This window comes from Sus scrofa, chromosome 15 (assembly GCF_054392235.1).
Source record: "Sus scrofa isolate SSC_HxYL_T2T_F1_AM1 chromosome 15, Sscrofa_HxYL_maternal_Yorkshire_Landrace_v2.0, whole genome shotgun sequence".
NCBI classification, from domain to species: Eukaryota; Metazoa; Chordata; class Mammalia; order Artiodactyla; family Suidae; genus Sus; species Sus scrofa.
This window is the reverse complement of record NC_139397.1, coordinates 147,693,201-147,707,873: the sequence shown is the minus strand read 5'-3', so window position 1 is coordinate 147,707,873 and position 14,673 is coordinate 147,693,201. Positions and strand designations below refer to the sequence as shown.

The 14,673-nt window shown below is 46.8% G+C and overlaps 1 protein-coding gene across 3 annotated transcripts in view; it reads left to right on the top strand.

Moving 5' to 3' along the window:
• The window catches only part of NGEF (neuronal guanine nucleotide exchange factor), a 126,692-nt gene that overhangs the window by 84,277 nt on the left and 27,742 nt on the right, over window positions 1–14,673 (top strand). For all 3 annotated transcript variants that reach the window (XR_014830285.1, XM_021074904.2, XM_021074905.2), the window contains one exon: window positions 4,745–5,043. Coding sequence is in view for 2 of the 3 variants with exons in the window: in XM_021074904.2 (XP_020930563.2) it covers window positions 4,745–5,043 (299 nt within the window). In the remaining variant the exon portion in view is untranslated. The remainder of the gene's footprint in view (window positions 1–4,744; window positions 5,044–14,673) is intronic.

Sequence of the window (14,673 nt, the reverse complement as noted above, 5' to 3'; positions counted from 1 at the left end):
TGGCCCCCTGCACGTCAGGCTGGGTGGTGATGGTGGTGGCGGCTTTTCCCTTTGTTTGCTGGGGGAAATGGAAAGAGGCTGATCTGAGAACACTCCCTCCTGAAAATCCCTTTCTCCCACCTCTGCCACATTGCCCGTTGTCCCAAGGGGGGCCTCCTCAGCCTTGGTCTTGGCCAGCAGCCTTGACTTTCCACCTGCTTGGAAGGGATGCTCTGGCTAGGAGCGACGTCAGGACAAGGAAGGAAATCGGGGTGGGGGTGGGGAGATCCGCGCCTCCTCCCACGGAGAAAGGGGCTCCCTTCTGCCCTGTGGGCGTGTGGAGACCTTCCTGGAGAGCCAGGCGGAAGCTCAAGGCCAGGCGTCAGGAGCCTTGACGTCCTGGCCCGCAGTTTCCTCCTTGGGTGGCAGTAGAGACTGCCATTCCGAGTCTCTTCTCCCACGGTCTGCTGGTGTCGTGGTGCAGATGTGTTTCTGGCTCCCGGGCTGGATCAGACGTGTTGAATCAGCCCAGGGCTGAGGCTGCGTTCCTCTCACATCCTTGGTCAGAGACCCGAGGCCTGCGCCGAGCAGATGCCTGTGACCGGCCAGCTGCTTGGAGCTCAGTGAACGATGTGAACGCTTTTCGGGGATCAGGAAAGGACCCCACATTCCTAAAGACACAGTGGAATTAAGGGGAGAGGAGAGCGGGATGGTTATATGGGCATCTTGTAGGCCAAGACGTTGGATTTTGCAGTGGCTCCCACCAAGGCCAGAACAGAATTATGCCAAGACTACGCCTGACGTGGTAGACAGCTGTCACTGTAGTTGGCTGAGGCTCCACAGGTCATAGACCTGTAGACCCTGTGATTGTGCGTGCGTGTGCCCACACGCCCGTGTCCTGTGATCGTCTCTGGCACCTAACAAGTATTTGGTAAGTAGAAGGTGCTCACTAAGAAATAAGTAAATTCTAGATTTCCCGCTATGGCTCAGCAGACGTGAACCCGACTAGCATCCATAAAGGTGTGGGTTCGATTCCTGGCCTCGCTCAGTGGGTGGAGGATCCAGCGTTGCCGTGAGCCGTAGTGCAGACCTGGCTTGGATCCCCGTGGCTGCAGCTGTGGCGTGGGCCAGCAACTGCGGCTCAGAGTCGAACCCTAGCCTGGGAACTTCTATATGCCCCAGGTGCAGCCCTAAAAAGCAAAAAAAAAAAAGGCATTCTCTCCCCTTCAGAAGTTTCTATCTGAAGGATTCAAAGAAAAGAAGGTGGGATTCTGAATGACTCCAGCAGCGGTACTTATCCTCCCCTCAGCAGAGTAGCTTGGGCAGCCCAATATAGATCATTTTAATGAGGAGAGACAGGAACCGAGGCATCTAAATCGGCGTGGATATAATACCAGATGCAAGCTCTTACAGGTAAAGTTAGTTTGGCTGAGACCGAAGGTACAAAATAAATAGAAAAACATATCGGCAGTAGGGCTCACGTACAAAAATTTAACCGGATAACGTTCCGTTCCTCAGGCAAAGCTACTCTATTTCTGTTGTAATCTGAATTTTAAGGCTAATCAAAATAAACAGGTTATGAAAAATGGTTACCCGGTGTATCAGATACCTCTTTGTAATCACGGTCGTTCCGGGAAAATTGATGTTTAAATGCATACTCTGAAGACTTCAGAAAAAAGGATGACGTTTTAAGAAAATGCTAAAATTACTTGTACTGAGAGTTCTTGGTTGAGTGTCATATCCAGCCAAAAATGATCTTAAGGAATGAAAGTATTCTATCTCAGTTAATGTGTGCAAGAATGAGGTGGGAACTTCTGGAGTTGGCTCATTCAGCCAAGCAATCCCCCAGCTCTTTTCTTTTCTTTCTTTTTCTTTTTGGTCCTTTTGTCTTTTTAGGGCCACACTTGCAGCATATGGAGGTTCTCGGGCTAGGGGTCCAATCGGAGCTGTCACCACCGGCCTGCGCCACAGCCACAGCAACGCAGGATCTGAGCCGCATCTGCAACCTACACCACAGCTCATGACAACACTGGATCCTTAACCCACTGAGCGAGGCCAGGGATCGAACCTGTGTTCTCATGGTGCTAGTTGGGTTCACTAACCGCTGAGCCACGACGGGAACTCCCCAGCTCTTTTCCATCCTTCATTCTCAGCATTTGGGCTTCATGTCACAAGGTGCCTGCCACAGCTGCATGCATCAAGCAGCCATGTGTATAAACCAAAAAAAAAAAGAGATCAGTTTGTCTTCAGCTGTCTACTAAGGAGGGACATCTTTTTGAGAATTCCTTCTCAAAAATATAAGATGTCCCCTTACCCTCCTTGGCCAGGTGGCATCACACGCTCATGTCTAAACCCAGCAGTGTCAAGGGCAAGGGAACCATCACAGTAGGTTTTGATCAGTCAGCCTTCACCCACCTCCCTGAGCACAGAGTGGGTCAGCACCCAAACAAAACCCTCCCAGCCAGCTGAGAAGAAGGGATGTGAGGGGATGGAAGAGAGGCAGCCAGAAGTGTCTGCCGCAATGTGATTTCAGACCTGTTCGGAAATCATGGAGTTCCCAGGTGGCATAGCGGTTGAGAATTCGGTGTCGTCACTGCTGTGGTTCGGGTTAGATCCCTGGCCTTGGAACTTCCACATTCTCCAGGCTTGGTCAAAAACAAAAGAAATGTTCAGAAATCAGAAATTTCAACCCAACTACCACAATGCTGGTGTATTTGTCTCTTCCCAGCATCCGTGTCTCGTTATCATGCTGACCTACCATTTGCATGACATGCCATGTAGCATACAGAAGACATCATGCTGAACCTTCAAAAAGATGCCAAATTGGCTAGATATGTTTGTGATGCTTGGAAATTGCATTTTTAAATGAATATTTGCATACCGAGGACCTACTATATAGAGACCCTGTGCTGAGCATTAAAAAGTCAATTCAAGTCAACTCATGGAACCTTCGTGTCTTTAAACCTCCGTAAACACAGTATCAGAGACACAGACTAATTGGTGCAATGCTAGCAACAATAGCTACATCTTATGCTCATGACTGAACCAGTTTATGCAGTAACTTTAAACCTCTTGTCTTTATAGATCCTCAGTCTGGGTTGCATTTAGCATATATTTGGGTTTTCTTTTTCATTCCTTTGTCACATTAACTCCATGTTGTAATCTGCTGGATTGTACCTTTGCAAAATCACAGGATTTTTTTTTTTTGAAGTAAATGCTGTACTTAGCATAAAGGCTTTATAATTTAGCATTTATGGAGCATAGGAAGCCAACTAATTTAACCCACAGGCCAATTTATCGGGTTCCTGTTTGTTAAAATTGTGAATATAATTTATCCAGCCATTTTCAGGATTTCAAAGATAGTCTTAGTTTTTTTCCTTCCTTTTTTGTACCGTCTAGATTTCTTTAACAATTAAATAAGGAATAATAGCGAAGGTTTGTACTGCCTTGCATGAGAAAGTGCTTGGCAAGTGTTGCCTTTATCCCTGTTAGAACTTGCCAGGGAAAATCATCTTTGTTTTGTAGATAGACATGTGACGGGGCCCTGACCCCTCTCCCTGGCTCCAGACCAGTCCAGCTGCCCTTCTTGCCACCTGAGTACCGCTCGGGGGCACCAGGATCTCTCCTCCACCCCGTTCCCCAATCGGACTCTCCTCCCATGTTCCTCCTCTCCTTAAATAGGGCCACCAGGCCCTCTTGCCAACTGGTCACCCAGATATCACTCATGGCCCCGCACCAGCCAATCACCAGCACCTGTCTTCTGCCTTATAACTGTCCCTGAATCAGGCACCTGACCCCGTCCCCCCACCGCCACTGCCGTTCAAGCCGCCATCCTTAAGAATTGGCACGCCTCTTTCTTCCCATCCGTGGGGCTCCTAAGATGTAGACCAGACAGTTTGCCTGCCATCTCCTGAGGCTTCCCTTTTGCCCACAGGATAGACAAGACGCTTGGGCTGACCCTTCTCTCCTCCCAGGCTCACTGCCAGCAGGACCCCCACCCCGCCAACCCAGCCCTGCTTCCTCTCTCCCTGGGCTGGGGCCCCCCCTTGCCATTGAAGCTTTTCTGCTGCTCCTCTGTGGAGAAACCATCCCTCTGCCCCGCAGCCAGGATGCCCAAAACGACTTTTTCCCTGTGGAGGTGCTACCTTTTTTGCTGATTCCTCTGTCCTCTGAGAGCTCCTCGGAGACTTAGCATCTGCATTTATTTCAAGTACAGTTGGTCAGGGAAGTTAAGTCTGAAGGCAGAAAGGGAATGTTTCCCTTTTGGATCATAAGGTTGATGAAATAAAGTTTCGTTTTGTTTTATTTTTTCTAAAATGATCATTTCCAACCACTCCCATGTCACAAGTGAATATCCTGGAGATTGAATGCTGAAGCAGTTAAGATTTTCAGAAGCACCCTGTTGGGATACTGATGACGGGGACATGTCCATCAACCCCGAACATTTTGGTTTGTTCATCCATCAACTTCTGGATTCTCGTTGTTTGTCGAGCATGTGTGCAAGAAGCATATATCTGTGTGGCGATTTTGAATCCGTTCGGGATTTCTGAATTCTTTGTTGGAAAAAACCTTATGCCTGTGGATCCTTCCCCCCAAATGAAGCCAGTGGCAGATCCCTTTCCTGAGACCCAGGCGGGTCTGGCTTTGTGTTTTCACCGGAGAGCATCTGCCCTGGACTGGAGTCCAAAGGCTTGACTCCGTGATTTGGAAAAACTCTTCCTCTGAAATCTCTTTCGTGTCTCAGTACAATTCAATTTGATTTCAGGGCTCCTGTATCAGGAATACCGAGATAAATCAACTCTCCAAGAAATCGAAACCAGGAGGCAACAGGATGCAGAAATACAAGGCAATGCCGACCGGTCCCCAGCCAGCGAGGAGGCTCCGGAAGAGGACGAAGAGGAGGAGGAGGAGGAGCTGCCAAGCCCGCCCGAGAGGAAGGCCTTGCCCCAGATCTGCCTGCTCAGCAACCCCCACTCCAGATTTAACCTCTGGCAGGATCTCCCGGAGATTCGGAGCAGCGGCGTGCTGGACATCCTCCAGCCAGAGGAGATCAGACTGCAGGAGGTAACGGGCGGCCCGCGGGGCGGGGGCTTCCGTTCAGAATGTGCAGGTGTTTCAACCAGCGTGGGTGAGGCTTCCTCGGTGCGGTGAGGCTGGCTCACGGGAATGATGACTGGCGGGGTACATCCATCCAGAACATGCGGGAAAATTCACCTTCTTTCACAGGCAACAGAAAACACCTCGTTAGCTTCTAGGAGAGCTCAACCCCAGTGTTGCGTGTTCTCAGCATTGCAGTCTTATCAGATTTGTACAATTGCCTTCTCTCAGCCCTTGGTTATTATTGTGGGGTGTTTCCGTGGCACGCGTGAACGCTAATGCAATAGGTGATGCTGAACTTGTTGTGACCTTGAGCTGACTCCAGTCCTCTGTGCTGTTGGTGCGTTTCACTCGCAATCTTATCCCACATCTTCATCTTGCAATCGCTTGGACTTTGGATGGTGGGGCTGTGAAAGCAGGAGGTACCACCCCTCCTGAAATGGTGCAGGAAGCTGGGGCATGGGTCTCTCCGCCTTCGCTTGATGATCTAGGCAGACTTTGCCCGTCAAGCTGAAGCAAGATCACGGAGTTGCCTAAAGGTTTGTTGCTAGCCGGGAGACATAATCCCTAAAACATGAACAGTAATGGAAATGAGTAGCTAAGAAACCTAAGTGCTCATTTTTGTTGAACCAAGATTATGTGGGTAGAGAGGGAAATTCTGTGGTTCCATGAGACAGGTGTGTGTGTGTGGTCAGCAGTGAGGAGTGAGAGTGGTGGTGAGCAGTGTGACCCTGCAGGGGTGTGTTCATGGTGACAGTTAAAAAGTGGATGTGGGGGTGGGGGGTAGAAATGAAGAGAGATGGATTTTTAAAAACTTGTTCAATCTCACTGTATCATCTCTATCCTCCCCCCAACTCCCTCCCCACCCCCACTCACATCTTCATTCAAGACCGTCCTTGACCTTGTTCCTAGTTGCCTTCCTGACCCAGATGTCCTGTCCTTCTTTAACCTCTGGTTCTCTTGCAAAAGCTTCTATAGAAACATGCATTCTTCTCATGTATTTAAAAGGCAAGGAGTCCCGTCGTGGCTCAGCAGTCATGAACCCAGCTAGTATCCATGAGGATGCAGGTTCCATCCCTGGCCTCGCTCAGTGAATGAAGGATCTGACGTTGCCGTGCGCTGCAGTGTAGGTAGCAAATGTGGCTCGGATCTGGCATTGCTGTGGCTGTGGTGTAGGCTGGCAGCTGCAGCTCTGATTCAGACCCCCAGCCTGGGAACTTCCGTATGCCGCAGGTACGGTCCTAAAAAGAAAAAAGAAAAAAAAGTAAAAGGCAAAACTGCAGGCTGTGCGCACAGTCCATGACCAAGACGGAGAATAGCTCCCGACCAGCATCATCTAACCCAGACTCGGGTGGCACCACGCCCTTGCTCCTCAGGAAGGCTTGATATCACTTGGGTTTTAAAGGTGCGTCCTGCCCAGGAGCCTCAGGGGTGATGGATTTAAACCCTGATACCACTTGTGACTCGTGAGCGGTGATTTGTAAGTGGCCGCTGCAGTTTTCTTAAGAAACTTTTGAGGTCAGTTCCATCATCTTGACCAGGCTTCTCCCAGCTTGTCATGAGGATACTGGTGAGGGGTCGTACAGACCCGTGCACCTCACCAACAGTAAAAATGCCTAGTGGAAATTGCCCTGACAGCGGGGGGATGTCCATGAAGCAGGTGGAGCTGGACTGAGAAAAGCCTACCAGGAGTTGCCACGGAAAGCAACCACATGGAAGATGCTGGAAGCCAGGGAAAAATAGCCCTGCAGGTGGCCTTCCCTCCCACCTGAGAGACCCAGGGGCTCCACCAGCCACTGACAGAACCACCAGCCTTACCTTTTTCTCTTCTCGTTTTATCGAGGTGTAATTGACACACATCACTGTATCAGCTCAAGGTGTGCAGTGTCATGATCTGACTTCCACACGTCATGAAATGATTATCCCAATAAGTTTAGTGAGCATCCATCATCTCATACAGATAAAACATTACAGAAATAGAAAAAAAAATTTTTCCTTGCGATGAGAACTCAGGATTGGCTCTCTCAACAACTTTCATATATGACGTATAACAGAAGTGGTAATTATATTTATCAGGTACACCATGCTTTATAACTGGCAGTTTGTATCACTTGACTGCCTTCATTCAATTCCACTCCCCACCCCAAGCCCCTACCTCTGGGAACCATGGTCTGAACTCTTCTTCTCTATGAATGATTTTTCGTCTTTGAAGTATAATTGGCCTACAGTACAGTACTCGCTCCTATTACACACATGGCGATTTGGTATTTCTATACATTTCAGAATGATCACTTACATGTTCTGACCAAGCCTAGTTGCGATATGGCACCGTACGGAGGTATTATGTAGTTATCACGACTGCATATTCCCCACAGTGTGCATTTCATACCCAGGACTCATTTATTTGGCCACCGGAAATTTGTGCCTCTGAATCTCCCTCACCTGTCCCCCACCCCCCCCCCGCCACCCCCAGCAATCACCTGTTTGTTTTCTGAATCTCTAACTCGGTTTCTATTTTGTTGTGTTCGTCCACCTGTTTTGTCGTTGAGATCCCACATGTCGCTGAAGTCATACAGTGTGTGTCTTTCTCTGTCTGACTTATTACGTAGCATAATGCCTTCTGGGTCCATCCATGCTGTTGCAAATGGCACGAGTTCATTCTTCTCATGGCTGAGTAGTAGTTTCACTTTTTTTTTGTCTTTTGAGGGCCGCACCCAAGGCATATGGAAGTTCCCAGGCTAGGGGTCCAATCTGAACTGTAGCCTCTGGCCTACACCCCAGCCACAGCAACGCCAGATCTGAGCCACATCTGTGACCTACACCACAGCTCACGGCAATGCCGGATCCTTAACCCACTGAGTGAGGCCAGGGATCGAACCTTTGTCTTCATGGATACTAGACGGATTCGTTACCTCTGAGCCACAACGGAACTCCGTATTTTTTACTTTCTACACCAAGTCTCCTTTATCCATTCATCTATTGATGGGCACTTGGGCTGCTTCCGTATCTTCGTTCTTGTAAATAATGCTGCAGTGAACATGAGGGGTGGGGGCACGTATGTCTTTTGAATTAGTGTTTTCGTGCTCTTCAGATAAATAGCCAGGAATAGAATTGCTGGGGTTTATGATAGTTCTATTATTCATTTTTAAGGAATTTCCATACTGTTTTCCATAGCTGCTGTGTGACAAGCCAAACTTGGGTCTGCTCCCCCGCACGAAATAAAGCCAATTCGTCGACACCAAGGTGTGGTGGAGGAAAGTGCGGTGTTTATTGCAGGGAGTCCAGGCAGCTGGTGCTTAAAAGGCCTGAACTCTTCCCTTGCCCATGGTTTTCAGGGAAAGGTTTTTAAAGACAGAGTGAGGGAGGGGGTGTGGTCAGCTCGTGGACATTCTTCTGATTGGTCGGTGGTGAGGTCATCCGAAATCAACATCATCAACCTTCTGGTTCCATCCCTTCTGGGGTCTCCCTGCTCCGGGGCAGCAACCAGTTCACTTCTTCCCCGGGGTGGGCTTTCAGTATCTTCAAAACTGTTCAAAGGACATGGCTCAGAATATTATCGGCAGCCCTTGAGAGGGCACTAAAGGTCCTTGACTCTGTTCAGTGACTGAACTATTATTATTTTGTCTGGCTTGACTGATTTCCTTTCTTTCTGCATTTTCTTACATCTCTGATGAAGTTTACTCTTTGGAACTTGGGCAGGGCCTAGAAGGCTACAGTTTTTCTACAGACAAGAGGCAGGCAGAGGACAGGGGGTGGGGGGCTATTCCAGGAAGGGCCCCTAGGGTCCTGCCCCCTCACAGCTGCACCAGTTTCCATTCTCACCAGCAGTGCACGGAGGTCCCCTTTTCTCCGTATCTGCACCAGCACCTGTTATTTGTTGTCATTCGGTTAATCGCCATTCGGACAGGTGTGAAGTGAGAGCTCACTGAGGTTCTGGCTTTGCCTGCTCTGGCAGTTAGAGATGCTGAGCATCTCTTCCTGTGTCTGTGGGCCATCTGGAAAAATGTCTATTCAGATCCTCTGCCCATTTTTTTTTTTTTTTTAGGGACACACCCACGACATATGGAGGTTCCCAGGCTAGGAGTCGAATTGGAGCTGCAGCTGCCGGCCTACACCACAGCTCACAGCAACACTGGATCTGTAACTCACTGAAGAAGGTCGGGGATTGAACCTGCATCCTCATGGATACTAGTCACATTCGTTTCTGCTGCACCACAGCAGGAACTCCTCTGCCCACTTTTTAATCGAGCTGTTTTTTGATGTTAAGTTGTATGAGTTCTTTGTATATTTTGGACAGAAACCCCTTATCAGACCTATAGTTTGCAGATATCTTCTCCCATTCAGTAGGTGGCCTTTTCATTTTGTTGACAGTTTCTTTCACTGTGCAAACGCTTTGGAGTTTGATACGGTCCCATTTTTTTAAAAAAATTTTGCTTTTGTATCCCTTGCATTCTAACTTTGACTTTCGTATAAAAGCAACTATACAGTGCTATTTTACAATTTGGCTTTTTTTCACACAGTATCACCACCATGGAGCCTTTTTGTTTTCATCCTTAGAATAAAGAAAAGTGTCCAGTTTGTGGGGGAATACTTACTTATTTTTTTTACGTTGATAACTAGAGAAATAAATTTAAAATACTTTGGAAAACTTAGAAATGAACCCCACTAGAACTCAAAACATGGTATAAACCTCTTACAACAGTAAGCCAAAAACAGAGTAAGCAGGGATCTTGTAAGAAAAGGAAAACACTAATTTAAAAAAAAAAAAAAAAACACCAAAAAAGGGAGTTCCCGTCCTGGCTCAATGGTTAACGAACCCAACTAGTATCCATGAAGATGCTGGTTCGATCCCTGGCCTTGTTCAGTGGGTTAGGGATCCAGGGTTGCCGTGAGCTGTGGCATAGGTCGAAGACTCTGCTCGGATCCAGTGTTGCTCTGGCTGTGGTGCAAGCTGGCAGCGGTAGCTCCAACTCAACCCCTAGCCTGGGAACCTCCATATACTGCGAGTGCAGCCGTAAAAAGAAGGGAAAAAAGACCCACAAAAAAACAAAGAGCATAAAACAAGGTGGCAGAGTTAATAGCAAACATATCTATCAGAACCATAAATGTAAAAATGCTGAAGTCCTGAACTGAAAGTCAGAAATTATGCAACTGATTAGGAAACTAAATCCGTGATATTATTGTACAGCTTAGAATTCTGGGCAAGAAAAATTACCAAAGGGAACCACGAGTCATTTTGTATTATTAAAGGTGTCACTTTATTTTTAAATGTTTTAAAATTAAATAAGCTACTCATTAATACATTCTCATGGTTTAAAAAAAAAATGTAAACAACGCACTTGTGTGCAGGCCTTTTCTTGGCTCCTGGGGTCTCAGGGGAGAACCAGCCGTGTTCACGTTCTCATCCTGATAAATTATGGCTCTAATGCATCTTGTGACTTTGGACTTGAGACACTCCTGAAGGCTCTTACATGCAAAATCCCCACTGATCTTTATGATGTTTCCCCCTGTATTTTACACTTGTTTTATTCAAGAGCAGTTTGCTTTTGGTTTTAGTTTGTAGCAACTTGCCTTTAACCTTGCCTCTTAGGGCTTTCAGCTTACTTTTCATAAAAACAACTCCCTTTGCATTGAAAATTCTCTCTCTCTCTCTCTTTTTTTTTTTTTTTTTTTTTTTTTTTTTGTCTTTTTCTAGGGCTGTGCCCGCAGCATATGGAAGTTCCCAGGCTAGGGGTGGAATCGGAGCCGTAGCCACTGGCCTACACCACAGCTCACGGCAACGCAGGATCCTTAGCCCACTGAGCAAGGCCAGGGGTCGAACCGGCAACCTCATGGTTCCTAGTCGGATTCGTTAACCACTGAGCCACGACAGGAACTCCCAGCATTGAAAATTCTTGTGTTTTTGTCACAAAAGGACATGAGTGCCTGGCAGGTACAACCGGCTTGAATAAGTTTAAGGACAAACACAGGGGCTCACAGGTGGTGAGAGAAGCGTGCTGGTGGCCAGAGGGCAGGCTGCACCCCTGCTCTCAGCAGACCCTCACCAGCTTTGCAGGGAAACCGTGACCTTGACCCGGGCACATCAGTCACCTGGGGCTGGCGTAAGAGAGCGTCTGTGTACGTGTGTCTCCAAGCTCCTAGGAGGCCATAGCCGTAGGATGGGCCTGCAGGTGGAATTGCTGGTCCACGGCGCAGTGCATTTTAAATGGTGGGGCTGTTGCCAAACTGCCATTCAAAAAGTTCAAGCTTCACGCAACCACAGCAGCACGAGAGGCCATTTTCACACACACACACACCCCCCACCCTGCTAGCAAACTTCTTGATCTTCACTCTAATCTGTTGGATGAAAACATCATATCTTGTTTTAAGCGGCCTGTCCTTGAGGACTCGTGAATTGAGCGTCTTTTCTCATGCTTCTGGCTGGTTTCCATTTCTTTGTCTATGAATTGCCTATTCTTACCCTTTGCCTTTTTTCCCCCACAGGGCTGTTTATATTTGTCTTCTTGATTGCTAGCAGCTTTTTACATATTTTGGATATTATTGATGTGTTTCGAATGTTTCCTCCCACAGTAAAATGTAGGGGAGGTGATGAAACACAGAGGTTATGCGCACAGTGAATCCCAGTTACTTCTTAGCTGTGTGACTTTGGGCAAGTTAATTAACCTCTCTGTGCCTCTGCTTCCTTATCTGTAAAACTGAAATCAGATGCAGGGTTGTGAAGATCAAATGAGTTAGTACAGGTCAAGAGCTGGCAACAGGCTGGCATCAGTCATGCCTTCTCTAGTTGCGGTATATTTATTTATTTCAACCTCATCTTCTGGATGTTGAGTTGCACACTCAGGAAGGCCATTCGCAAGAAGCGCACTTTACAATGGAAAGCTAACTACTAGGAGTGCCCGTCGTGGCGCCATGGAAAAGAATCTGACTAGGGCCCTTGGGGTTGCGGGTTTGATCCCTGGCCTCGCTCAGCGAGTCAAGGATCTAGCATTGCTGTGAGCTGTGGTGTAGGTTGCAGATGTGGCTCAGATCTGGTTGTGGCTGTGGTGTAGCCCGGCGGCAATAGCTCCGATTAGACCCCTAGCCTGGGAACCTCCGTGTGCGACAGGTGCGGCCCTAGGGAATAAAAAGCAACAACAAAAAAAAGAAAAGGTAACTAGTATAAAGTATCCTGAACCACCAGCCAAATAGAGCAGAATCTGCCAAAAACATGTGCAGAAGTTGCTGTACCCGCTATACTATTTCTGTAGGAGTGGGACATAACGGATATAAGCGATCTGAAAAGATGAATGAGGGTGACTTCAAATATTTTTACTGAATGTGTACTCTCTAAAGCTACCCTGGGTAGCCCCTGGCCACATACGGCTCTTGAACCCTTAACATGTGCTAGCCCTGACTGAGATGTCCCGGGTATGTAAAATACACACCAAATTCGGGAGACTGAGGACAAAGAGAAAGAAAGTTACCTCGCTTATTCATAATTTTCCTAGTACCTGTTGATAGAATATTCTGGACATAGTGTGTGAAATAAAATATATTGATATTTTCCTGTTTCTTTTTACCTTTCTGATGTGGTTACTAGAAAATTTAAAGTTGTATATGAGACTCATATTTCTGTTGGACGGCACTGCTCTAAAGAGCAACAGTTTATTTCCCAGTGTCCATAAATGCCACCCCAAAGTGGCCATATATTTAGCCATAAGAAAAAGCTCAATAAGTATTTATTAAAATCTGTATAGGCCATAATCTCTCACAATAATGCGGCAAAACAAGAAAATTAATGTAAACAATGTAAAAACTCCAAATCAGAAGTGTTCCAAATGCTCCTACCTTTTGAGATCAGGAAACAAATTTTATTTCTTTCTTTATTTATTTTGCCTTTTTGCCTTTTCTAGGGCCACTCTCGCGGCATATGGAGGTTCCCAGGCTAGGAGTCTAATCAGAGCTGTAGCCACCGGCCTACGCCAGAGCCACAGCAACTCAGGATCCGAGCCGTGTCCGCGACCTACACCACAGCTCACTGCAACGCCGGATCCTTAACCCACTGAATGAGGCCAGGGATGGAATAGCCTAGAACACTGCTGTCCAGAAAGCTTGCTGTCACATTGGAAATATTCTGTATCTGCATCTCCAATAGTCCGTAGCCACATGTGGCTGTTGAATGTTTGAAATGCGGCTGGTGCCGCTGAGGAACTGAATGCTTAATTCTACTTCATTGGAATTACCGTTAAGCCACGTGTCGCTAACATATTGGGAAGAGTCAAATCCAGAGCAGGGCTCATCGAACTTTTTCTGAAAGGTTCAGATAGTAAATATTTCAGGATTTCTGGGCCTTACAGCCTCCTGCACAACCACTCAGCTCTCCACTGTAATATCAGAGCAGCAGATAGACAGCATACGAAGGAACGGACGTGACAGTGTTCCAGGAAAACTTCATACGTTACAGGTGGCCAGTTCTGACCACTGAACCAAAAGTAGAAAGTAGGGAAACACAAATGATTGGATGGTAGATAATATGAGTAACCACATCTGATCATTAGAGCCCATACACATTAAAAACAAAATCCACAATTATAGAAAAAGACTTCAACACTCTTCTCAGTAATCAGTAGAACTAGGAAACATAAGGGTATAAGTAAGGATGTAAGAAGAATTGAGTGTCCTCAACCAACCTGACCTCATCAGCACGTATAAAGTACTCCATTCAACGCTAGCAGAACACACTTTTTTTTTCAAGTGCACATGGAACATTCATCAAGATAGACCATACCATTGGCAGTGTCTCTGGAGCACAGGGATGGTTTGATCCCCAGCCCAACACAGTGGGTTAAGGATTCAGCATTGCAACTGCTGCTGTGTAAGTTGGAACTGCTGCTTGAATCTGATCTTTGGCCCAGGAACTCTTCCATATGCCATGGAGCAGCCAGAAAAGAAAAAGTAAAATAAATTTTTTTTAAAAAATTAAAAAAAAAAGATAGACCATACCCCACTTTAACAAATTTAAAAGCATTTAAATCACACAATATATGACCTGACCATAATAGAATTAAACTAGAAGTCAACGACGAAAAGAGAACAGGAACTTCTCCAAGGACCTGGAAATCAAACGGCACATTTTAATGTCATCCCTGAGTCAAAGAGGACGCCTCCAGGGGAGCTGGAAATAAACTGCCCCTATTCACAGATGATATGATTGTCTGTGTAGAAGATCTCAGGAACCTACCCAAAAAAATTCTTAGAACTAATAATAATAATACACACTGGCCAAAAAAAAGCAAAAAACTTACAATACCTAGTGCTGGTGTGGATATGGAGCAACTGGAACTCTCATTCATTGTTGGTATGGCACAGCCGCTCTGGAGAACCGTCAGCAGCATCTTATAAAGTGAAATCTACACTTAGCTACAGCACAGCAATCTCAATCCTGGGTATCTGCCTAGGAGCAGTGTCGCCACAGCAACACTGATGACGTTTGGACATTGGGTCTGGATTAGTCTTTGCAGTGGGAGGCGGGGTGGAAGGGGGACGTCTCCTGTGCATTGTAGGTTTACGAGCATCCTTAGAGAAAGCTCTCTTGCCAAGAAAAAATGAGCACCCTTA